The following is a 26204-nucleotide window of genomic DNA, read 5'->3' as shown; positions in this document are numbered from 1 at the left end:
CTAATCTTATCCTTTCTCGTGTGCCCACATATTGGAACTTAGTCCAGCAGTATCTAAAAATTGATTAGCCAAAAATGCCAAAGCAATAGCTACTAAGACCATGGCTTTAAACCATAAAAGTACCTTCAGAGATGCAGCAAAAGCTTTCTCGGGGGAAGATCGTCGCTGGGTCTGCTCTATTCTGGCAAGAAACGGCAAAAGCCAGGCAGTTTTTACTGTACAAAACAAGAACCAAACAATAGATTATTTTGGAGCCCGGCAGTTTCTACCAGTGGTTCAGATTTGAGTTTACAATAAGCTATTAGGAGTTTTAACATAAGAAAACTCTTGCACTTAGTCGATTGTAGCCTTCTTTCCTATATTGTGGTAACGATAGCAAAAGGAAGGCCACAAAAGAGTTAAAACCCAACAAGCTTAAAGGTCCCATGCAAACTACATCAACAGAGGATTATAATTCATGCTACGCTCACAGTTTATCACTCTGCTCCAGACTATGCAAGTAAAAGCACTCAACATGCAAAATACATACTTTTTCTAGCCTTCTCTTATCATCCTTCAGGAGGGCTAAAAGTAAAACTGAAACCAATGCCGACCAAAGTGGCGGTGCCAAAGAAAAAACAAGGCAGCAGGAGATGCTGACCAAATTACTCAATAGCTCATGCAATTGCCCTTCTGCCAATGGAACTTGTTACTCTTCTTAACTACAATCACACTGCAAATTATCTGAGATAAGTTACAACAGACTCCTATATATAAAAATAAAAAAATTAAAAAAAAAAGTTCTACACGTTTCAGCTACATTTCGGCTTGGAAGGGTGTTGCCTGCTCAAGAAACTGTTCACAAATAGACTTTGAAAATCTGCAACGAGAAATAAAAACCAATTACTACAAGTATTTTGGTTTGATAGGCAGTAACTAAAGGCATTTTACATTTCGCAGAAGGAAAATTGCTCCTTTAACAACCAAACTGGCAGCGTAAATGTAGTTTAGAGCATGGAGAGGAAAAATGAGAATAATCAATAAAGGTAAACATTACCTCTTCATGATCAAAAGCTCTTATTACTGAGGAATATACTGAATAGAGTTTAGCACATTCCGCTGTTGTTTAATTGATGCTTTTCGGGCAAGAGGACTGCAAATGAGCATATTGGAACTTAGTCCAGCAGTATCTAAAAATTGACCAGCCAAAATGCCAATGCAATAGCTACGAAGATCGGGACTTTAAACCATAAAAGTACCTTCAGAGATGCAGCAAAAGCTTTCTGGGGGGGGGGGGGGGGGGGCGAATATCGTCTTTGGATCTGCTCTATTCTGGCTAGAAACGGCAAAAGCCAGGCAGTTTTTACTGCACAAAACAAGAACCAAACAACAGATATTTTATAGCGCAGCTGAGTTGACACTTTCAAAGGGTACACAATCTATGCCTTTCGCTAAAGATACATATCACCAAGATGATTGTGACGCTCTTTAACTTGAAGATCATATTTCATATATAACAATTGAAAAACATACCTTAACCATGAAGGAATAAATTTACTATTTGGTATGACATTATCGTCATCGTCGTTTTCATCATCAGATTCTTTGTATGCAGAGATGTCATAATACTGCACTTGACTTGTAATGCCAAGTGAATTCTCCATTTCTCTGTCTAAATTGCTAGGTACCTTAAATATCACAGGAAGTATCAGCGAGAGGCTTTACAGACAAGGTAAAAGTGCACAACAGCATGCAGCTATTCATGAATAAGAAAACTTTCTAAAGGTGGTTCAGACTTGAAAAACTTTCTAAAGGTGGTTCAGACTTGAGTTTACAATAAGCTATTAGGAGTTTTAAAAGAAGAGAACTCTTGCACTTAGGCGAGTGTAGCCCTATTTCCTGGTATAAAGAAGGCCTCAAAATAGGTTCAACCCAACAAATTTAGAGGTCGTATGCAAACTTCAACAACAGAGGATTATAATTCATGCTATGCTCACAGTTTATCACTCTGCTCCTGCCTATGCAAGTAAAAGCACTCAACATATGCAACTAGATCCTAAGATATGGCGGGTATCGATTGTTAAAAAGTCATTAGCATTTACCTCTGCTTTATATCCATAACTACTCGAGGCCTCATGGAACTTTTCGTGGATAATATTTTCTCTTCTGGCATTGCTTATTGAAATCCTGGAAGTACTAGGCTCAGTCTCCAAAATATTTCTGGAATTGTCAAATCCCCTTTCTTTGTCCATTTTAAATTTCTTACCGCCAGGGCTTCTTCCATCCTATACAAGAAAGCCCAATATAGAATGTGAAATCTAACATTGCAAAATATATATGAAATGAGGCAGAGCATAAAGAATCATACAGTGGAGTGGTTTTTCATTTCTTTCTCTAGTTTTTCAGCAGGTAACTTGTCTTCATGTTCTCTCCGCTGTCTACGAGCTTCAACACGCATTCTTTTTCTTTCCTTCTCCTTCCTTTCTTCCTATTCCCTTTGTCTCTTCTTTGATGCCATATCAGCCTCTTTTTTCTTCCTCTCTTCTTCTTTCCATTTTTCTGCAGCTCCAACTGCTTCATATTCTCCTGCTCCATTCTTGACCGCTCAAGTTTCAGACCATCCTCTAATTGCTTGACAGCACCATTCATGGTCCTCATATCCACACCCTCTAGAAGCCCAGTTGGAAGAGACTGGTAGAGATGTGGAAAATTATGCAACTTATATGGTCCTCATATCCACACCCTCTTGACCTTCCATAAAACGCCTGACCAATATCATAAAGTTTCTTTCTCGAGCAACTATGACTATCCTCACTCGTCAAAGCTATTTCCCTTTCCAGCAATGCTAGTTGGTTCATCATCTGTTTGCATAACGAACCCGTCAAGCTCAGGCTTTTGTATCATCAGAACCAATCAAATCCAAGGATTGGCCATGTGGAGATCCAAATGGTCCCTTCAAGATCAAACGATTTCATGCATTTTTTTTTCCCACCACACCAGATTCCCAGTTTTTCCAGTCCTCTGCCCCCCACGCCAGGAAATCATATTCAAATTCAACAAAACTATCCTGCTCACTCAACTCGATCTGAGATCCCATGGGCTCCAAATAAACTAGTGTTGCGAGGAACGCGAGAGAAGAAACCTTGGCCCAGAAATAGCCATGGTTGTTGTCGTCAAAGAATCGCCCTCAAAGCAAGACAGAACCAGCTCTACTGTGTGAGCCAAATGAAGGTCTCCCAAAGCAGCCACTCATGAAACCCCGAAAATCTTCAGCCACATGAAGGACATAAATTTAAAAAAAATAAAAAACAAATATTGTGGATAATAATAATAATAACAAAACATTCCTTGAGAAGATGATACCTGGACCTAGAGAATGGGATCGAATCAACTATCAGCTTCAAATCGGCTGTCAATCGATCTGTATTTTAGGGATGTGGGATATTTTGTGCCAGTAGCGTCCTTTTCCTGGTTGGCATCTCTCTTTTAGCATTGGGCACTCAGAGATGGTAAGTCGCTCTAGTGAAGGAGGCAGACCCTCCTCTGGAATGGATGCTAGCTTTGGACAATTCCAGAGATGCAGAGATTGAAGGGAGGTGAGGAGTTGAAAGCCTTTACTGCTCAGTTTCTTCAGATTCGGGAAGCCTTTTATTGTGAGGTGAGTAAGAGATATGGGAATGAGCGTCTCCATCCGGACCATGTCGGGTGGAAACGACACCGTATCCGGGTCTTCACCTCCGATCCACAAGTATCTAAGAGAGGTGAGTCTGTGCAACCCCCATTCCAACTCCCAAAATGACTTACAGCTCCTTACCTTCCAAATTTCAAGAAACGTGAGGTTGGAAGGAAAAGTCAAACCTTCACGGTACTCGATCCTCAATTCCTCAAGAGAGTTGAGATTGTGCATGTCTTCAGGCAACGCCTCCAATTTCTCGCAACTGGTGATCTGGATCTCTCTCAGGTTGGAGGGTAGTCTCCCCCCGCTCAGTCTCGGGAAAGAAACAAGACTTCCACAATCTTGAATATATAGCTTTCTCAGATTGCTGAGGTGGCATAAGCCATCCGGTAAGGATTTCAGATTTTGGCACTTCCAGAGATTAAGGTATTCAAGACAATAATTAGTGTTGTCGTGGAAGAACCCGTCCTCTGCGATTAGCTCCAGTTGTTCACAACCAAGTATCTCAAGGTGTTTAAGTGTCCTGAGAAGCTGGCCACTCAATGATAACGACGTCAGAGATTCACATCCTTCGATCTTCAAGTACTCAAGACAAATATGAGAAGAAGACGACCAAGAAGAACCAACAGCCTCCTCATCCACTAGTGATTTCAAACTTTTGCACTTTCTTATCTCTATTCTTTTGAGATTTTGGGGAATCTGGAATTTTGCAAAATATATCAACGAATGGCACTCTCTAATCTCGACGTTTTCAAGAGAAGGTGGCAGACCTACATCTGGGAAAGAAACTAGACGTGAACATTCGTGTATGCGAAGCTCTTGAAGAGACGACAGCTGATTTAATCCTTTTGGTAGCTTCAAAAGATTTTCGCACTTTTTAAACTTTAGATATTCAAGCCTGCACTCCAATATTTGCAACTCCTCTGCTTCTTTTCCCAATTCTTCAACTAGACGATAGTTGTCTTCAATTTCCAAACTATCAAGAGAAGTCAACTGCTGCAATAATCTACCCTCATTCTTCAATGAAGACGTCACCTCCTCACATCCATTAATCATCAAATCACTAACCTTGGTTAATCCCTTCTTGAACAATTCCCCTGTTTCCAGAGACATCACCTCCGAAATGTTTGAAAGCCACAAGGACTCTAATAACTCAAACTCAACCTTACCAGCTGTATGCACCAACACTTTACAACCGTCAATGTTTAACTGACGAAGTTGTTTGTAGTTGGCAATTGAAACCACTAATTCTTCACATTTAACAATTTCAAGCTTCGCTAAAGAATTGAGGTTCTCTGGCAGCTTACCCTCCAGTTTAGAACATTTTGTTATTGACATCCTTTTCAGGCAAGGGAAAGCACCACTTTCGTGATCCAGTAAGAAAGGAAGCCATTCCTTCCAATGCTGCAATTCCACAAAATCAAGAGTCTCTAATACCCGAAAAGGCAAGTTACGCTCTCCATAAAACTCAGCACCAACCCTTTCCACTGCATTCATTCCTCTAATATAAAGTTCTTTGAGTTGAGGCAATTGTCCGAGAGGTGGCAACGACAAACAATTGTTACATTCCTCTAAGCGCACAAGCCCCATATTAGAGAACAAATGACCTCCAACCCATGATGAAAATTTCTTCCCGGCATAACTCTTGATGGTGAGCTCCTTGATCTCTCTATGAGGCTCTAACATGTCAAGCACAGTAGATTCCATTTCTCTTGTGTCGCTTGAATGTGACCATTTTAGGACCAACGAATCAAGCCTCACCTTGTATTTTAAGTTGGCCCACTGAGCATCCTCGACATCAGTCACATTCTCCAATCTTGAGATGCACAATGTCCCTTGGAGATGCGATAGGGGCCCTATCTCTCTTATTCCTGATTGATCACTTCCAGCACTGACCACAAAATTAGGCAAAGATTGGAGATTCACCAATCTACCTAGTTTTGGAGGCATTCCTTCCAACGAAGACACATCTGAGTTGTTGAGATGGCGTAAATTAGCTAGATTACTCATGTCTGCAGGCAATGACTTCAAATCTGAACAGCCTTCCAATATCAATGTCTGCAGGTTGTAAAGAGTACTTGTCGATTTAGGCAAACTAGTTATAGCTGTGTAGGAAAGGTCAAGATACCGTAGATATCTCAAATCACCAATTGAGTTTGGCAGCTCAGTTATTCTATAGCCATTAAAAGAGAGCACCCGCAAGTATTGCAATTTTGGCAATAAATCAAAGGTAACCTGACGACCTAAATAATTGTAGGGAGAACCCTTTCTCAGTGGCAAGAAGGTTCGCAAACATTTCACTTCAGAAATTGCCTCAAATCTTTTAACCACCTCATACTCACCCATAAGGTAAGACGAATGGCGTGCCTTCGAAAAACATATAGGTTGTACACCATCATTATTTTGCTTATCCTCCAATCTAAAACAAACATCTCCAGCTGCCCATCGTGCTAAATCACCAATGAGGTCATGCATCACATATTTTGAAGTATTTTTGGTTGACTTTTGAAACAATGACCTAGATACGAGCTCCCGAAAATAATCAGCACCTAAATCTTCAATTTGCTTATTATCTTCTGGTTGATGATGAATCAAACCCTCGGCCATCCACAGAAGGATCATTTGCATCTCCCCGAATTCATAGTCATTTGGAAGTATTGAGCAATAGGCAAAGCATCTTTTCAAATGTGAAGGAAGATAAAAGTAACTTAGTCTCAGCACGCGAAGTATGTCATGCTCCTTTGACAGACTCCACAACTTGTTGCTCAATGTTTCTTCCCAATCATTTATTTCTTTACAAAGTAGAACGCCACCGAGGGTCCTCGCGGCCAAAGGCGATCCCCTACACCTTGCAACAATTTTCTTCCTAAGTAACTCGTAGTTTGGTGGTCTGTCGTTAGCATTCAAGAATGCATGCTGCTCAAATACTTGCAAACAAACATCATCCTCCATAGGCTTCAGATTGTGAACCAGCATAGCAGCTCCCATCATTTTTGAAACATCTTTATCACGTGTTGTCACAATTATCTTGCTTCCATGTGCTCCATCTATAAACGGGGACTGCAGCTTCTTCCAGTCACCGTGGCTACACGTTTTCCAAACATCGTCTAAAACAATTAAAAACTTCTTCCCTGCTAACTTCTTATGCAGATCATTTTGAACCTTATTGTAATCTTTTGTGGTACATTGCTGGGATGTGATTGATTCAAGAATTTGCTTTGTCACTCTTTCAAGGTTGAAGTCGTCAGACACGCACACCCAAACGGCTGGTTGAAACATTTGGGTTGCAACCATATCTTTGAGTACTTGTCCAGCAAGTGTTGTCTTTCCGACTCCAGGCATACCGACAATTGCAACAACATAGAAATTGGCAGCCCGATGCTCCTGTTTCAACAGAAGCTCAACAATCTTCCTTTTGTCCTCCTCCCTTCCAATCACAGGTCCATCTGGTAGACTAGAACTAGGCGATATGAGTTGGCGTGCCCTTTTAGTCAACGTCCCAGTATCAATTTTCAAACCAAGCTGGTCTTTTCTTTCGGATATCACTTGTAATCGCTTGGTAATCTTCTGTATTTCCGAGTTCATTTTGAAGTTGGAAACACGATTAGGAATTGATTTCCATGCTTTGCTTGTTGTTTTGAAGTTGGAAACGCGATTAGGAATTGATTTCCATGCTTTGCTTGTTGTGCTGGAATGAGCATGTTGTATCAGACGTTTCAACATTTTAGTATGACATTTATCCAACACGTCTTCCGCATCAAAAGCCAAGTCCCTGAGATTATCGAGCCAGAGCTTCAGTGCGGTGCTCTCAGCCATCAGCTGCCTTTCCTCCGCGTCATTCAGAACCGCTTCAATTGCAGACAAGGTGTCACTCCATTTCTTCAGATTTTTATCAATGCCCTTTACGCGTCCAAAGTACCTGATGACCTCGCGATCTGCCAACTTGCAAATCAACACTCGGAGAAATGCCCCAAGAAAAGCATCTGCGGCCATAGTTTCTTGAACTGGAAGTCTGATCCGTGGAGCAATACCAATTAAGATTCACAAGTAGTCACAGCTGCACAATTAAAACAGATGAAACTAATTATTGGTATGTTCAATTAGTTCAGTTACATGGTATGTTCAATTACGTTTTACTTAAAATTGCTTAAGTTGAAAGACAGAACACGAAAGATAAATTCGAAACTACAAAATAATATATTTGTTACATTTAAAATAACATTATTAATTTAGAACGTGACACGTTCCACAACTTGAAACACATTACATTATTAATTAATAAGACCAGATGCGTAGTGAGAACTTACGTGGAAACAGATCGTCAGATCAAGAGAACACTTGCTTCCCGGGATCAAGTTTTAGTTGAAGTTGAAAACTTTAGCGCAGTTAAGGCTGAGTGGTTTCCTGGACGCTTGAGCTGTTGAGCTTAAAACTGCACAAACTGTTGAACATTAAACCACATAAATATATATATAGCTACAAAGCCTGCAATTAAGATGAAGAAAATGAAATAATTAAATAAATAATGGATTTCCCATATAATTATAAATGGAAGAAGAACTTACTGCATTAATTGAAGTTTTTAGATGATCATGAAGATGGAGAGACTTGATTCCATCTGATCTGATCTGATCTCGTACTGGGGTCAAAGATTCCAAACGACAAAGATTTCAGAGCTTTCAATAGTTCAATGTGCTATGATAAATCCTCCTCTTTGTTTTCTCTCTCTCTTCGTTGCCGCGGGGCATAATTTTGTCTTCTACTTTTTCCTGTGTAATAAAAAACTTATGTCCTGAGCGCACAGCACAAAGCACAAAGCACAAGAAACAGCACATGGTAGAAAAGTTAAAAAGCTATAATGCTTTGTAACATAGATTACATTATTTTGCTTTGTGAGTAATCAGTTCAGTTTTTTTCATTTTTTGTATGCTATTGTAGTTAATGTAAAAATGGTCGCGATCTGGTATGGATTGGGTTTTAGCTTTAATCATGGGCTTTTTTTTTTTTTTTAAGTCAATTGATTTGAAACCCCCTGAATTTTAATTAATTCTACTAGAAGTGTTTTTATTGTTTTTATTTTAAGAAATTTTCTTCAATACTACGACCTATGAGCATTGAATTTTTTTTATTTTTTTTATTTTTTTATTATTATTTTTTATGGAAGAAGAGAAAGAATTTAAGTTTGATCCGCTGACCAATACCAATCAAGGCTCACAAGTAGTCACAGCTGCACAATTTAAGCAAATGAAACTAATTATATGGATGCACCGGAGCTCAATCGGATATGTCAAAAATTATATATTGTTTACATATTTAAGAAACACTATTAATTTAGGACACGACAAGTTACACAACTTGAAACTCGGATGGATATAAGACCGAATGTGTAGCAAGAACTTACATGAAAGTCGTCGGATCACGAGGACACTTGCTTCCGAGGATCAGTTGAAGACTTGAAGTTGAGAACTTTAGTGCAATTAAGATTTAAGTAGTTCCATGGAAGCTTGAGGCTCGAGCTTATGACTGCACATGGTGTTGAACATTAAATCATATATATATAGCTGCAATTAAGAAGAAGAAAATGAAATAATTAATGAATAAATAATGGATTTCCCATATTGATATAGTTGGAAGAACTTACAGTATCAATTGAAGTTTTCGGATGACCAAGAAGATGAAGGGACGCGTTTCCATCGATGTGATCGCTTATGAAAATCATCAAATTCAGATTCCAGATGACAAAGATTTTAGAGCTCTTTCAATAATTCAATTTGCCATGATAAGTACTCTTGTGACCAGAAAGAAAGTGATCGCTTATTAAAATCAACAAATCCAGATTCCAGATGACAAAGACTTTATAGCTCTTTCAGTAATTCAATTGGTCATGATAAGTCCTCTTGTGACCAGAAAGAAAGTGTTGCTTTCCTCTTTATTGTTCTCTCTTTACTGTCGTGGGGTCATAATGTTTATGTTATAAAAAAAAGGTAATCGGGACTAAATTTGTAAATAAGATTTACAAGCTAAATAATGTAGCATTAATAAGGATAAACACTTTTATCAAATAATAGTCCAATTATTAATACGGAGAAGGAAGAGAGGGGCCAGAATGAAGAAGAAGGGGATATTTTTGTTTTTTTTAATACTTTTCAAAATTAAAAAAATAATATTTAATATAGAAGTTACTTAGTCATTTAGTATTGTGGTCTAGTGGTATTCCTCTTCACTGGTAAGTGAAAGGTTTTAGGTTTGATTATATCCAAATGTGAATTTGAACCATATTATTACAAGTCTATTGTGAGGCTAAGTTCATCATTCTTTTAATGTAGATAATATCAATTGTTCAAAAAAAAAAAAAATATATATATATATAAGTTAATTAGAGTTGGATCAAAAGACACATGACATAATTTAAGATGTATAATGAACGTAGATCATAATTTATAGTAATGAGCAAATTAAAATGTACTATTTATCGTGAGCCAAGGACAAGAAAAGAAAGCAAAATTGATAATTTGGCAGAGACCAAGAAACGCATGGCAATTGGTAAACGGACAAGGATTCTCTCCTTCTTTTTTCCAAACACTTCCATCATTTCCTATTTGTGTGGTCATGGTTAAGTCATGTCAATATTTTATATTGATTTTTTATAGAGATAATAAGACAAAAAGACTTAACTTAATCGTGACCACACAAACAAAAGGATGATGGAAATATATGGGAAAAAAGGAGAAGAGAATCCTTGTCCTTGGTAAACACCCCCAGGGCTCTTTATCCTACCGACCCCAGATTTTACCAAAGTTACTACCATGCGGATTGCTTCAGCTTTACCATCGTTTAGTCACAAGGGCTGTAACTAATCTCCACAGGTTACTTGCCATATCCTGAATAGATGTTTAAGAAATGAAAATTGAGCAAGATTTTCACGATGGAGTGTAATATCACAAATTGTGGGTTATCTTGGGCTGAGGTTTTTCTTTTCAAACTATTATGTTTTGGGTCTAAATTCTTCTCTTTTCTCATAATTTAGATGAATTTAGTGTATATTATCTATCGTTTGTCATTTTGTTTTGGTAGAATCTTGGTGGTACAAGGAAACTTTATTGAAATGAAAAAAAAATTACACTTAATGAGAGAATGACATAAATTTTACTCATCTTGATGACGAGACACGAAAAAGTGACATATGACCAAATGCCTCCAAAACAGAACTTAAAAGATAAGAAACTACAAAACAAACCAATTTTTTAAAAGAATTAGGTTTGCGATTGTGTCAGTATTCCACCAACAGCATATGCTAGAAAAGTTGCAATTCCAGTATCCCCACGACAATCCACGAACAAGAAAAGTTAGAACGTTATATTCTTTCTACGAGAATCACTTATCTAGTTCACCATTGAGTTAATATTTCAAATAAATAACATAATAACGCCTGAAGAGAAACTTAACATCAAAGAAAAAAAAATTAGAAAAGCTTTATGTTTTGAATGATTCATTCATTTACTTAGTCTAATATATAACGGCCATGAAAATTTTCCATAAAACAAGTACAACATTGATGTGATATCACATTCCTCGAATATTACAGGGGCAATTAGTCATAGACTCATAGTGGACAACTTTTGACAAATTGTGGCACTTTTGATTCACTTTTTAAAACTGCTGTTCAATCAATTTTATATGTGAAGGTTCATGCCCTTCATTAATCAGAAAAAGAAAGAGGAGGGGGGGAGGTGGGATTGCAGGAACCACCTAACAAAACACACGAAGGTCAAAGAAACAAACTTGATCATTTGGCAGATCAGGAAAACGCATGGCAACTGTTATTATGTTTTGAATGACTTTCATGTGTACAATTTAAAATGTATAAAGCACAAAGAATTTTCATATAACGAGTATACTATAACTTTTTGTTTTTTTGAACGAACGAGTATACTATAACTTTGATATGACATGACTTGAATAATATAAGGGTTGTTAGTTAGCACGTTTTGACAAATTATTACACTTTTGTTCACACATTTTAAAAATTGCTCTTTTAATCAATTTTATCTTTGAAATGTGAATATTGTCCATCTTTAATCAGAGAGCATCATTAATCAGAGAGGGGGTGAAATATGAGCTTACTCAATTGACAATTTTTGAACTCTGAGCTTACCCAATTGGGAATTTGTCAACTTTGAGCTGGTGATTTGCATCAGAAAGTTTTCAGACTATGCATCCAGATTCCAGACGACAAAGACTTAATTTAGAGCTCTTCAATAATTCAATTTGCCATGATAAGTCCTCCTCTTTGTGACCAGAAAGAAAGCTGTACTTTCCACTTTTTTCTCTATCTTCATTGTCATGGGGTCATAATTTTTTGCTTTTGCTTTTATTTTTTCTCTATCTGGTTTGGATTGGTTTCTAGGAGTGCTTTTGTTGTTTTAATTATAAGAAAACTTTTTACAAGACAATTTTTGAACTCTGAGCTTACCCAATTGGGAATTTGTCAACTTTGAGTTTACCCAGTTGGTGACTTGCATCAGAAAGTTTTCAGTTGAAGTTGAAAACTTTAGTGCAATTAACAAAGTGTTGAACATGAAACCATATATATAGCTGCAATTAAGATGAAGCAAATGAAATAAATAACGAATAAATAATGGATTTCCCATATAGATATAGTTGGACGAAGAACTTACTGCATCAATTGAAGCTTTCAGATGATCATGAAGATGAAGGGACTTGTTTCCATTGAACTCATCTGATCGCTTATGAGTTATGAAAGTCAACGAATCCAGAACCCAGATGACAAAGACTTTAGAACTCTTCAATAATTCAATTTGCTATGATAATTCCTTTTTTTTTTTCTTTCTTTTCATTGTCGTGGGGTCATGATATTTGTCTTTTACCTTTTCTTTATCTTTTATATTTGTTTTCTTATACGAGCTTCAGCTTCAGCTTCATCCTGCCGGCACTAGATATTACCAAAGTTACCACCATGCGGACTGCTTCAGCTTTACCATCGTTTAGTCACAAGGGCTGTGACTAATCTCCACGCTTTACTTACCATATCCTGAATAGATGTTTAAGGAATGAAAATTGAGCAGGATTTTCATGACGGAGTGAAATATCACAAATTGTGGGTTATCTTGAGACAAGGTTTTTCTCTTCCAACTATTGTGTTTTGGGTCTAAATTCTTCTCCGTTTTTCATAATTTAGATGAATTTAGGGTAGATTATCTATCATTTGTCATTTTGTTCTAGTAGAACCTCGGTGGTACAAGGAAATTTTATTGATATTTAAAAAAAAGTTGCAACTAATGAGAGAATGACATAAACTTTACTCATCTTGATAAAGAAAACACACAACAAAAAGTGCATAAGACCAAACGCCTCTAAAACAAAACCTAAAAGATAAGAAGCTACAAAACAAACAAAATTTAAAAGAATTAGGTTTGCGATTGTGACATAAACTTTACTCATTTTGATAAAGAAAATACACAACAAAAAGGACATAAGGCCAAACGCCTTTAAAACAAAACCTAAAAGATAAGAAGCTACAAACAAAGTTTAAAAGAATTAGGTTTGCGATTGTGACATAAACTTTACTCATCTTGATAAAGAAAATACACAACAAAAAGGACATAAGACCAAACGCCTCTAAAACAAAACCTAAAAGATAAGAAGCTACCAAACGAAAGTTTAAAAGAATTAGGTTTGCGATTGTGTCAGTATTCCACCAACAACACATGCAAGAAAAGTTGCAATTCCGGTATCCCCACGACAATCCACGAACAAGAAAAGTTAGAAAGTTGTATTCTTTCTACAAGAATCACTTATCTAGTTCACTATTGAGTTAATATTTCAAATAAATAACAGAGAAACTTAACATCAAAGAAAAAAAAAATTAGAAAAACTTTATGTTTTGAATGATTCATTCATTTGTCTTGTCTAAAATATAACGGTCATGAAGAATTTCCATAAAACGAGTACACCATTGATGTGATATCACATTGCTCGAATAAGACAAGGGCGATTAGTCACAAACTCACAGTGGACAACTTCTGACAAATTGTGGCACTTTTGATTTCACTTTTTAAAACTGCTGTTTAATCAATTTTATATGCGAAGGTTCATGCCCTTCATATATTAATCAGAAAAAGGGGGCAAAATTGCAGGAACTACTTAACAAAACACAAAGGACAAGAAAACAAACTTGATCATTTGGGAGACCAGGAAAACGCATGGCAACTGTTATTATGTTTTGAATGACTTTCATGTGTACAGTCTAAAATGTAACCGATGCGAAGAATTTTCATAGAGCGAGTACATTGTCGTTCTGATATGACATTGGTTGAATAATACAAGGATAATTAATCACAATAGGCACATTTTGACAAATCATTACACTTTTGATCACACATTTTAAAAATTGCTATGTTAAGTGAATATTGTAATATGAGCTTACTCAATTGACAATTTGTGAACTTTGAGCTTACCCAATTGGGAATTTGTCAACTTTTGAGCTTACCCAATTGGAAATTTGTAAACTTTGAGCATACCCAGTTGGTGATTTGTATCAGAAAGTTTTCAGACTATGCATCAGGGCTGTGATATGTGCTGTTTTTTTTCAGAAAGCGTCCTCTTGGACATCTTCCATCCGATACGGATACAAGGCCCTATACTAGTTGGTGTAGCAAATTTGTGGTGGGGATTGAAACTATCATTCCGCTAATGTCTCGCTCAAGTTTTGCGTTTAAACATCGCGTTACATCGAATTATTCATGAATTTTTTTGTTTTTTTGTTTTTTTTAACAAACCATAGAATAATTTATACTAAATTCAACTTGGGTGCAAAAAAGTGAGCACACCGCTCTAATCAACTTAACTCAAATCAAGTATGCGGCTTTATAGGTGCAATTTTGTATTCTAACCTCATATGGACTTCTCTATACTAGTTCGTGTAGCAAATTTATATATGCTTTCAAGAGTTGCAAAGTTTTATTTTTGGAAAACAAGTATATGATTCAATGTTCAACCTTTTGGTGTATGATCGTGAATAAGCAAATTGACCAAAAGAGGAAGAATAAAGGCAATAAAGATTGCTTTATATATACATAATCTTACAACACCCCCATACCAAAACACATACATTTCTAGCATTCACTTATCATCCTTGAGGAGAATGAGGTTAAAAGTTAAATTAAAACCAGTGCATACCAAAGTGACTGCGCCAAAGAAGCAAGAAAGCAGCAGGAGGCGATGACCAAATTACTCAATAGCTCAGGAAATTGGCCTTCTGCCAATGGAACTTGTCACTCTTCTCAACTACAATCAGTCGGGAAATTATTTGAGATAACAATTACATGTCAGCTTGAAAGGGTGTCGCCTGCTCAAGAAACTGTTCACAAATAGACTTTGAAAATCTGCAACGAGAAACGAAAACCAATTATTACAAGTATTTTGGTTTTGATAGGCAGTAACTCAAGGCATTTTACATTTTGCAGAAGGAAAATTGCTCCTTTAACAACCAAACTGCCAGCACAAATGTAGTTTAGAGCACGGAAAGGAAAATGGAGAATAAAGGTAAGCATTACCTCTTCTTGACCAAAAGCTCTTATTACTGAAGAATATACTGAGTAGAGTTTAACGCATTCTGCTGTTGTTTAATTGATGGTTTCGAGGCAAGAGGACTGCAAATGAGCATATTGGAACTTAGTCCAGCGGTATCTAAAAATTAACTAGCCAAAAATGCCAAAGCAATAGCTACTAAGACCATGGCTTTACACCATAAAAGTACCTTCAGAGATGCAGCAAAAGCTTTCTGGGGGGAAGATCGTCCCTGGGTCTGCTCTATTCTGGCAAGAAACAGCAAAAGCCAGGCAGTTTTTACTGTACAAAACGAGAACCAAACAACAGATTATTTTAGAGCCCAGCTGAGTTGACAGTTTCAAAGGGTACACAATCTATGCCTTCTAAAATACATATCACCGAGATGACTGTGATGCTCTATAATTTGAAGATCTAAACCATATTTCATATATAACAATTGAAAAACATACCTTGACCATGAAGGAATAAATTTACTATTCGGTATGATATTGTCATCATCGTCATTTTCATCATCTGATTCTTTGTATGGAGAGATGTCATAAGACTGCTCTTGACTTGTAATGCCAATTGAATTCTCCATTTCTTTGTCTAAATCGCTCGGTACCTTAAATATCACAGGAAGTATCAGCACAAGGCTTTACAGAGAAGGTAAAAGAGCACAAAAGTATGCAGCTATTCATGCATAAGAAAGCTTTCTACCAGTGGTTCAGATTTGAGTTTACAATAAGCTATTAGGAGTTTTAACATAAGAGAACTCTTGCACTTAGTCGATTGTAGCCTTCTTTCCTATATTGTGGTAACGATAGCAAAAGAAGGCCTCAAAAGAGTTAAAACCCAACAAGTTTAAAGGTCCCATGCAAACTACATCAACAGAGGATTATAATTCATGCTACGCTCACAGTTTATCACTCTGCTCCAGACTATGCAAGTAAAAGCACTCAACATGCAAGTAGATCCTAACATATGGTGTGTATCGATTGTTAAAAAAAAAGTCACCAGCATTTACCTCTGCTTTATACCCATAATTACTCCAGGCCTCATGGAACTCTTCATGGACAATACTTTCTCTTCCAGCGTTGCTTATTGAAATCCTGGAAGTACTAGGCTCAGTCTCCGAAATATTTCTGGAATTGTCAAATCCCCTTTCTGCCTCCATTTTCTTATGTGGCGTTTCATCCTTAGATTTCTTACCGCCAGGGCCGCTTCCATCCTGCACAAGAAAGCACAATGTAGAATGTGATACCTAACATTGCAAAAAGAAAAAGATATAATGAAATGAGGCAGAGCATAAAGAATCATACAATGGCCTGGCTTTTCATTTCATTCTCTACTTTTTCAGCAGGTAACTTGTATTCATGTTCTCTCTGCTGTCTACGGGCTTCAACACGCATTCTTTTTCTTTCCTTCTCCTTCCTTTCTTCCTCTTCCCTTTGTCTCTTCTTTGATGCCATATCAGCTTCTTTTTTCTTCCTCTCTTCTTCTTTCTTTTTTTTCTGCAGCTCCAACTGCTTCATATTCTCCTGCTCCATTCTTGACTGGTGAAGTTTCAAGGCTTCCTTCTTCATCTTGCGTTCATTCTCTTTCTTTTCTGCAAGACGCTTGTAGCTTCAGCTGCAAGAGAGCACAAATAGGTCAAAATACTAATTCATTCGAGAAAAAGAAAAAACAAAGAAAAGAAAAATATCCCAGAATGCTTATAAGACATTCACAATGATACAATTAAAAAACAAATGAATCACTATCAAGATCCTTACGACAAGTTGAAGTCACCTATAATTTTTTCTTTTGAAGGATAATAAGGCAACTCAATTTTCATGGGACTTTCAAACATGCACTCTAATTTTTACTCGATGATCCCAAGATATGCATTACCAATTTAAAGCTCCAAACAAAACATTCCCTAATTCAGTAAAAACAAAACCATCATCCATACTGTAACCCAGTTTAGACATACGATTATTATCCATACTCGAAAAACAATCATATGGAAATGTACATGTAAGCAACATCCAAAGTTCAAGATTAAGATTACTAGTAAGAAATTACCTGTTATAACTGCAGCTGCTTGTTTCTGTTGAACAAGTGGAATGAAAGAAGTCATGCTGGACACGATATTGTTACGTTTCGGCTCCTGCTCTGACAAACTTGGACCACCTTTTCTCAAACTGGTTTTTCCAGATAATTTTGGTTTACTGAACATGTTATGAAGTGATCCAGTGGTCCTCTTAATATCGTTTGTCTCCTTATTGTTATATCTTCTCTTGCTGCTGTTTTGGATTCCAAGCCTCTGTTTGAAGCTCTTATGAGTGCCTGTAAAGCTGATTTCAGTGTTCACGGAATCTAGACTAAGTCTATCTGCATATGGTTCAGCTTTAGAAACTGATGCAGGAGGGTTTGAAATCTCAGTAATGTCAGCAAGGGGTACTCTTTGTATTGAGCTATTTAATGCATCTGAAACAATGCCATCTTGGAAAATATCAGCTACCTCATCTGCATTCTCATTTTCTTCACTGATGCAGGGAAGCTCCGGATTTAAGCTTCCTCGCTTCCTTGAACTGCTAGTCCTTGAACCAGTTATATCCCAAAGTTTCCCTACTGGAGACATATAAGGTTTCTTAGTATCCCAACTAGATTGACAACTATGATTTAATAGGCAATCAGAATAGGACCTTGCATAAAACACCTGGCCAACTTCCTCAGCAACTATGATCATCCCTTAATTGCTTGGCAGCATCATTCATGGTCCTCATATCCACACCCTCTAGAAGCCCAGTTGGAACAGACTGGTAGAGATTTGGATTATTATGCAACTTATATGAAGCAGAAGAGCATGCAGTAGCTGCTCCAGAATGCTGGCATGTTCAATTGTAGTGCTTGGAAGGTTCCACTCGTCAAAGCCAACTCCCTTTCCAGCAATGCTTGTTGGTTCATCATCTGTTTGCATAACGAACCCCTCAAGCTCAGGCTTTGTATCATCAGAACCAATCAAATCCAAGGATTGGCCATGTGGAGATCCAAATGGTCCCTTCAAGATCAAATCATTTCCTGCATTTCTTTTCACCACACCAGATTCCCAGTTTTCCGAATCCTCTGCCTCCAAGGCCAGGAAATCATATTCAAATTCAACAAAACTATCCTGCTCACCCAACTCGATCGAGATCCCACGGGCTCCAAATACACTAGTGTTGCGAGGAACGCAAGAAAAGAAACACATGAAAATATTGGAAAAATATTTAGATTCCGATAAATATTAAAAAATTACTAAACTGACAACATGAAACTTGTGAAACATTATGAAAGAATATGAAACACATGAAAAGATTTTTCTAATTATTTTAGCCGTTGAATTTAAATTTGAACTATTAAATCTTTTAATTTTCTCCTTCTGTACATATAATCTTTTTATCTATAGAATTTAACAAAATAAAGCGAAACTAACCAATAGATATAGTAGAAGAAATGCAAAAAGGAGAAAACAAAAAGGAAGGGAATGTTTTCATTCTTTACAGTTAGATTATTAGATCTTTTCCGTTGGATTTAATGAATTTATAAATATAAAATTAAAAGAAAAATACACATATATGGTGGGCCAACCCACTAACCCGGAAGGAATTATGGGCTAAATTTGCTATAAAACTCATATTTGCCTCAAGGTTGAAACAACTTGGAATAGGTTTGGAATCTAAAATTTAAGTTTTACTCTAATAGTTAAAGTAGATCTTACATGAATAAAGATGATAATCTCTACTAATTAATGAAATCCTCTTTGTCAACCAAAAGATGATGAAAAGACAAATTAGTCTTCTATCACACAAAAAAAAAATGATGGGCAATAATGTAATTTCACAGGTCCAAATTTTACTGTTTTTTATTGAAGCCTCACCTACAGATGATGTTAAAATACCTCCAATATTAAAAAAAAGAAAAAACCAAAAAAAAAACCTCTCACTCCCCTCACGTTCTCTCTCTCTGTCTCTCTCCCTCTCTCCTTCTCATTTTCTAAAAAAATGTGTTGATACACACAAAGTGTGTAGGCAAATGCTAGTAATAATAATAATAATAATAATAATAATAATAATAATACTCTACTTTACATGAAAATAATAATAAAACATTTCTTCAGAAGATGATACCTGGACGTAGAGAATGGGATCAAATCGACCATTAGCTTCAAATATCTTAAAATCTATATCTGTATGGAAGGGATGTGGGATATTTTGTGCCAGTAGTGTCCTTTTCCTGGTTGGCATCTCTCTTTTAGCACTGGACACCCAGAGATCCAAAGTTGCGTAAGTGAAGGAGGCAGACCCTCATCTGGAATGGATGCTAGCTTTGGACAATTCCAGAGTCTAAGAGATTGAAGGGAGGTGAGGAATTGAAAGCCTTTGCCGCTCAATTTCTTCAGATTCGGGAAGCTATGTATTGAGAGATGAGCGAGAGATTTAGGGAGGAGCGTCTCCATGCGGACCATGTCGGGTGGAAACGACATCGTACCCGGGTCATCACCATAGATCCCCAACTTGCTAAGAAAGGTGAGTCTGTGCAACCCCCACTCCAACTCCCACAATGACTTACAACTCTTGACCTTCCAAATATGAAGTAATGTTAGGTTGGGAGGAAAAGTCAAACCTTCATGGTAGTCAATTCTCAATTCCTCAACAGAGTTGAGATTGTGCATGTCTTCGGGCAACGCCTCCAATTTCTCGCAATAGATGATACAGATATTTCTCAGGTTGGAGGGTCTTCTCCCCCCACTCAGTCTCGGGATGGAAACAAGACTTCCACATCTTTCAATATGTAGCTTTTGAAGATTGCTGAGGTGGCATAATCCATCCGGTAAGGATTTCAGATTTTGGCAATTCCAGATCTCAATATATTCAAGGCAGTGATTGGTGTTGTCGTTGAAGGACCCGTCCTCTGCGATTAGCTCCAGTTGTTTACATCTGTATGTCTGAAGGTGTTTAAGTGTCCTGAGAAGCTGGCCACTCAATGATAACGACGTCAGAGATTCACATCCATCGATAAACAAGTACTCAAGACAACTATGAGAATAAGACGACCAAGAAGAACCAACAGCCTCCTCATCTACTAGTGATTTCAAATTTTTGCACTCTCTTATCTCTATTCTTCTGAGATTTTGGGGAATCTGGAATTTTGTAAAATATATCAACGAATCGCACGATGTCATCTCGATGTCTTTAAGAGAAGGTGGCAGACCAACATTTGGGAAAGAAACTAGATGTGAACATTCATGTATGCCAAGCTTTTGAAGAGATGACAACTGATTTAACCCTTTTGGTACCTTCAAAAGATTTTTGCACTTGTTTAACTCTAGACATTCAATCCTGCACTCCAATATTTGCAATTCCTCTGCTTCTTTTCCCAATTCTTCAACTAGAGGAGAGTTGTCTTCGATTTCCAAACGGCCAAGAGAAGTCAACTGTTGAAATAATCTACCCTCATTCTTCAATGAAGATATCACCTCCTCACATCCATTAATCTTCAAATCTCTAACCTTGGTTAATCCCTTGTTGAACAAATCCCCTGTTTGCAGAGACATCACCTCCGAAATGTTTGAAAGGCACAAAGACTCTAATAACTCAAACTCAACCTTAGCAGCTGTATGCACCAACACTTCACAAACGTCAATGTTTAATTGACAAAGTCGTTTGTAGTTGGCAGTTGAAACCACTAATTCTTCACATTCAACAATTTCAAGCTTAGCTAAAGAATTGAGGTTCTCTGGCAGCTTACCCTCCAGTTTAGAACATTTTTTTACTAAGAGTGTTTTCAGGTAAGGGAAAACACCACTTTCATGATCCAGTTGGAAAGGAAGCCATTCTTTCCAATGCTGCATTTCCACAAACTCAAGAGTCTCTAATACCCGAAAGGGCAAGTTACGATCTCCATAAAACTCAGCACCAACACTTTCCACTGCATTCATTCCTCTAATATAAAGTTCTTTGAGTAGAGGCAATTGTCCAAGAGGTGGCAACGACAAACAATTATTACATTCCTCTAAGCGCACAAGCACCATATTGGAGAACAAATGACCTCCAACCCATGTTGAAAATTCCTTGCCGGCATAACTCTTGATGGTGAGCTCCTTGATCTTTCTATGAGGCTCTAACATGTCAAGCACAGCAGATTCCATTTCTCTTGTGTCACTTGAATGAGACCATTTTAAGACCAACGAATCAAGCCTCGCCTTGTATTTTAAGTTGGCCCCTTGAGCATCCTCAACATCAGTCACATTCTCCAATCTTGAGATGCACAATGTCCCTCGGAGATGCGATAGGGGCCCCATCTCTCGTATTCCTGATTGATCACTTCCAGCATTGACCATAAAATTAGGCAAAGATTGGAGATTCACCAATCTACCTAGTTTTAGAGGCATTCCTTCCAACGAAGATACATCTGAGTTGTTGAGATGGCGCAAATTAATTAGATTACTCATGTCTGCAGGCAATGACTTCAAACCGTAACAGCATTCCAATATCAATGTCTGCAAGTTGTAAAGAGTACTTATCGATTTAGGCAAACTACTTATAGCTGTGTAGGAAAGGTCAAGATACCATAGATATGTCAAATCACCAATTGAGTTTGGCAGCTCAGTTATTCTATAGCCATTAAAAGAAAGCACCCGCAAGTACTGCAATTTTGGCAATAAATCAGAAGTAACCTGATGGCTTAAATAATTGTAGGCAGAACCCTTTCTGAGTGGCAAGAAGGTTCGCATACATTTCACTTCAGAAAATGCCTCAAATCTTTTAACCCCATCATAACGACCGATAATGTAAGACGAATGGCGAGCCTTCGGAAAACATCTAAGTTGTACACCATCATCATTTTGCTTATCCTCCAATCTAAAACAAATATCTCCAGCTGCCCATCGTGCTAAATCACCAATGAGGTCATGCATCACATATTTTGAAGTATTATTGGTTGACTTTTGAAACAATGACCTAGATACGAGCTCCCGAAAATAATCAGCACCTAAATCTTCAATTTGCTTATTATCTTCTGGTTGAGGATGAATCAAACCCTCGGCCATCCACAGAAGGATCATTTGCATCTCCCCGAATTCATAGTCATTTGGAATTATTGAGCAATAGGCAAAGCATCTTTTCAAATGTGAAGGAAGATAAAAGTAACTTAGTCTCAACACAGGAAGTATGTCATGCTCATTTGAGAGACTCCACAACTTGTTGTTCAATAGTTCTTCCCATTCGTCTATTTCTCTACGAAGTAGAACACCACCAAGGGTCCTCGCGGCCAAAGGCAATCCCCTACACTTTGCAACAATTTTCTCCTTAAGTAACTCGTAATTTGATGGCTTGTCGTTAGAATTTAAGAATGCATGCTGCTCAAATACTTGTAAACAAAAATGATTTTCCATAGGCACCAAATTGTGAACCAGCGTGGCAGCTCCCATCATTTTTGAAACATCTGTATCACGTGTTGTCACAACTATCTTGCTTCCTTGTGCTCCATCATGAAAAGTGGACTGCAGCTTCTTCCATTCACCGTAGCTACACGTTTTCCAAACATCGTCTAAAACAATTAAAAACTTCTTCCCCGCTAACTTCTTATGCAGATCATTTTGAACCTTATTGTAATCTTCTGTGGTACATTGCCGAGATGTGATTGATTCAAGAATTTGCTTTGTCACTCTTTCAAGGTTGAAGTCGTCAGATACGCACACCCAAACGGCTGGTTGAAACATTTGGGTTGCAACCATATCTTTAAGTACTTGTCCAGCAAGTGTTGTCTTTCCGACTCCAGCCATACCGACAATTGCAACTACCTCGAAATTGACAGCCCGATGCTCTTGTTTCGACAGCAGCTCAACAATCTTCCCTTTGTCCTCATCCCTTCCAATCACAGGTCCATCTGGTAGACTAGTACTCGGCGATATGTGTTGGCGTGCCTTTGTAGTCAATGTCCTAGTATCAATTTTCAAACTAAGCTGGTCTTTTCTTTCAGATATCTCTTGTAATCGCTCGGAAATCTTCTGTATTTCCGAGTTCATTTTGAAGTTGAAAACACGATTAGGAATTGATTTCCATGCTTTGCTTCTTGTGCTGGAATGAGCATGTTGTATCTGACGTTTCAACATTTTAGTATGATATTTATCCAACACGTCTTCCGCATCAAAAGCCAAGTCCTTGAGATCATCGAGCCAGAGCTTCAGTGCGTTGCTCTCAGCCATCAGTTGCCTTTCCTCCGCGTCATTCAGAACCGCTCCAATTGCAGACAAGGTGGCACTCCATTTCTTCAGGTTTTGATCGACGCCCTTTACGAGTCCAAAGTACTTCAAGACCTCACGTTGCGCCAACTTGTCAACCAGCACTTGGAGGAATGCCACAAGAAAAACCTCTCCCGGCATAGTTTCTTGAATTGGAAGTTTGATCCGTTGAGCAATACCAATCAAGACTCACAAGTAGTCACAGCTGCACAATTAAAACAAATGAAACTAATTATTGTATACAAATTTATACAATTCCATAACCGTCCAACCGGCTATACAGGGGCTCAATCGGGTATGTTAAAAATGAAACACTTTTTACATGTTAAAATACTAAAGTAGGACTCTACAAGTTACACAACTCGAAACTCACATGGATATAGGAGCAGATGTATAGCAAGAACTTACATGGAAGTCGTCAGATCATGAGGAGAGGACACTTGCTTCTGAGGATCAGGTTTCAGTTGAAGTTGAAAACGTTAGTGCAATTAACAAAGTGTTGAACATGAAACCATATATATATTTAGTTGCAATTAAGATGAAGAAAATGAAATAAATAACGAATAAACAATGGATTTCCCATATATAAAGATATAGTTGGAAGAAGAACTTACTGCATCAATTGAAGTTTTCAGATGATCATGAAGATGAAGGGACTTAGGGCTGGTTTGGTATTGCTGTGCTTTAAAAAAAAAGCTGCTTCTGCTTTCCTGTAATTTCCCAAAAAAAAAAGATGAAAATTTATAACAATCATCCAGTTAACTAGGAAGTGGGTAACTTCCAAATCAAAAATAGAAGAAAACCCAGATGCCATTGCCTATTTTTATCCAAAAGGAAAATTCACAACAATTATCAAGTCCAACTAGCAACTGGGTTATCTTCCAAATCAAAATTAAACAACACCCAGATGTTAAAAATTGCTTCTTTCTATCCAAATTAAAGAGCAAGTCAAATGCATTAGCCTCTAAGCAAAGTGGCAGATCTCAAATGGTAACATCACACCAATTGTCCTAAGAAAAATTAATCTAAACATTTCCTAAAAGGAAGAATAGAAACAGAGAGCCTGTGAGACCCTCTTCAATTCCAAATACTCGTTCAACATAATCCAAAAAAAGGTAGTGTGTTTAAGAAACAAACAAACAGAGTACATAAACAAAAATTAAAAATAAAAAAGGGCAGAAAAAGAAGAGGTGTACATAAACAAACAAAAGAAGAGGAGTACATAAACAAACAGTGTGTGTTTAAGAAACAAACCAACATCATCACTGCACCAACTCAGGAAAACATACATAAGGATTCGACGTAACTGTGGAGTGCCGGCTGTCGACTACCTGAAGCCCTCCCCCTCCTCCTTTACCCGGGCTTGGGACCGGCAATGTAAGATAAACTTACATAGGCGGAGTTACTCAGGAAAACATAATCTAAATAATTAAACTACTTAGATTTATTAGAATCAGACAACACTGTTCCAATTTAACTTCTCTTTGGTTAAAGTGAGGACCTTTATGCTGGAGATCTACAATTCCATTTTCATTTATCAAATTTTGATCAAATAACGCAAACAGTTTGCATCTCAGTTAATTAAGAGTATGTATCCATTGAATCCCCTCTTCCCCACTATTGCTTGTGCCAAAGAAAAAATAGCACCAATGACGGCAGCCTCGGTTATAAAACATAAGTACAACAGCGTTGTCACACGAAACTATTGTTTGTAGTTGTAACTGGAAAACAACGACATGGTTATCGACATGTAGAAAATTTGCTTAACGTAGAAGTAAAGGATTCGATGGTTCAGATTTCGGATTTCTGGATCTTCTGACTGAAGAATATTATACATTGGTGTTACATCTAATTTTAGAGCAACATAATCCTAAATATATAATCCAGACATATATTAAGAGCAACACTATCGTTGCCAATCAAACCCAAAGAGCTGAAATTGCTTCATGGATCTCATGATAATAATTAGAACCTTATTTCAATAATTAGGACCTTAATTCAAACCCCAAAACTAAAATTTAGAGAATTAATTCAAACCCCAAAACTGAAAATTAGAACATTAATTCAAACACCAAAACTGAAATTGCTTCAACGATGGGGGAGAGAGAGAGAGAGAGAGAGAGAGAGTTATGTTTACCTAATCGATGAGATCGAGCCTGTGTTCGCCTTCACTGGTTCGTTGGTTGCCAAATAAACCCTGTTTCAGAAAACCCCAAAAAAATCGATTCATCATCCATGTTAGCTGCTAGAACCAAACCTTGAATTAAAATTAAACTACAAAAATAGAAGCAAACTGAGAGAGCAGCCAAACCCGAACCTACCTAAATTAAATTAATTAATTACAGCAAATATATTCAAGCAAATCGAGTATGCTCGGTCTGTACCTGGTACCTGGTACCTGGAAGGCGACGACGGTGTGGCGCTGAGACTGACGGAGAGAGAGGAAAAGGAGGAGGAGGAGGAGGAAGAGGTGCAGCTGCAGAAGGGAAGACGGCGTGCAGTGTTTTGCGAGAGAGAGGAGAAAAGAGGGCAAGGTTGGAGAAAAGGAGAGGAGAAATGAGAGCAAGGTTGGCAATTGAAAATTTCATTAAAACGTCACTGTAGCTCCGTGTTTTCAATTTGTAAGCTGTTTTCTGAAGCTTCTTTTTGCAGCTTCCATTTTTGACTTTTTTTCATGTGAAACTTTGAAATAAAATTATTTTAAGATGT

At 37.5% G+C, this 26204-nt stretch overlaps 4 protein-coding genes and 1 long non-coding RNA gene across 14 annotated transcripts in view; all 5 read right to left on the bottom strand.

Moving 5' to 3' along the window:
* Nucleotides 1-9439, bottom strand: part of LOC139187728 (putative disease resistance RPP13-like protein 1) — a 32545-nt gene extending 23106 nt beyond the window's left edge. For both annotated transcript variants that reach the window (XM_070807427.1, XM_070807428.1), the window contains exons 1-5: nt 9297-9439; nt 9057-9178; nt 8221-8424; nt 7963-8096; nt 3343-7712 (exon numbers count right to left, since the gene is read on the bottom strand). In XM_070807427.1, the coding sequence (XP_070663528.1) occupies nt 3392-7648 (4257 nt within the window). In that variant the 5' untranslated portion in view covers nt 7649-7712; nt 7963-8096; nt 8221-8424; nt 9057-9178; nt 9297-9439 and the 3' untranslated portion in view covers nt 3343-3391. The remainder of the gene's footprint in view (nt 1-3342; nt 7713-7962; nt 8097-8220; nt 8425-9056; nt 9179-9296) is intronic.
* LOC139189138 (uncharacterized) lies at nt 92-17761 on the bottom strand. 2 transcript variants are annotated; one of them, XM_070807456.1, is made up of 7 exons: nt 17294-17761; nt 16549-16858; nt 16254-16457; nt 15697-15851; nt 15435-15526; nt 15232-15327; nt 14722-15060 (listed from the first exon to the last, which is right to left on the bottom strand). In XM_070807456.1, exons 2-6 carry the CDS (start codon nt 16810-16812, stop codon nt 15281-15283), a joined length of 762 nt encoding a protein of 253 aa, XP_070663557.1. In that variant the 5' UTR covers nt 16813-16858; nt 17294-17761; the 3' UTR covers nt 14722-15060; nt 15232-15280. The 2 variants fall into 2 exon arrangements, with proteins under 2 accessions (XP_070663558.1, XP_070663557.1); XM_070807457.1 differs by lacking the exons at nt 14722-15060; nt 15232-15327; nt 15435-15526 and adding an exon at nt 92-215.
* Nucleotides 516-2889, bottom strand: LOC114819432 (uncharacterized). Its single transcript, XM_070807459.1, has 7 exons — nt 2348-2889; nt 2082-2264; nt 1513-1667; nt 1239-1345; nt 1037-1132; nt 800-859; nt 516-712 (listed from the first exon to the last, which is right to left on the bottom strand). The coding sequence occupies exons 1-5, from the start codon at nt 2435-2437 to the stop codon at nt 1086-1088; spliced, it is 582 nt and encodes a 193-aa protein (XP_070663560.1). The 5' UTR covers nt 2438-2889; the 3' UTR covers nt 516-712; nt 800-859; nt 1037-1085.
* LOC139189143 (uncharacterized) lies at nt 12056-12458 on the bottom strand. The gene is made up of 2 exons (XR_011572715.1): nt 12334-12458; nt 12056-12250 (listed from the first exon to the last, which is right to left on the bottom strand). It is a non-coding gene; the product is annotated as an uncharacterized lncRNA (long non-coding RNA).
* Nucleotides 17762-18153: 392 nt separating the features above from the next.
* LOC114823242 (putative disease resistance RPP13-like protein 1) lies at nt 18154-26019 on the bottom strand. Of its 8 annotated transcripts, none has more exons than XM_070807449.1 (6): nt 25880-26019; nt 25633-25692; nt 24110-24205; nt 23904-23941; nt 19381-23700; nt 18154-18508 (listed from the first exon to the last, which is right to left on the bottom strand). In XM_070807449.1, exon 5 carries the CDS (start codon nt 23634-23636, stop codon nt 19434-19436), a length of 4203 nt encoding a protein of 1400 aa, XP_070663550.1. In that variant the 5' UTR covers nt 23637-23700; nt 23904-23941; nt 24110-24205; nt 25633-25692; nt 25880-26019; the 3' UTR covers nt 18154-18508; nt 19381-19433. The 8 variants fall into 8 exon arrangements, with proteins under 8 accessions (XP_070663550.1, XP_070663543.1, XP_070663545.1 ...); XM_070807442.1 differs by having other exon boundaries at nt 18154-18426; XM_070807444.1 differs by having other exon boundaries at nt 18154-18426; nt 25887-25979.
* Between the last annotated feature and the right edge of the window lie 185 nt (nt 26020-26204).

This window comes from Malus domestica, chromosome 11 (assembly GCF_042453785.1).
Source record: "Malus domestica chromosome 11, GDT2T_hap1".
NCBI classification, from domain to species: Eukaryota; Viridiplantae; Streptophyta; class Magnoliopsida; order Rosales; family Rosaceae; genus Malus; species Malus domestica.
This window is presented reverse-complemented; position numbering and strand designations above follow the sequence as displayed.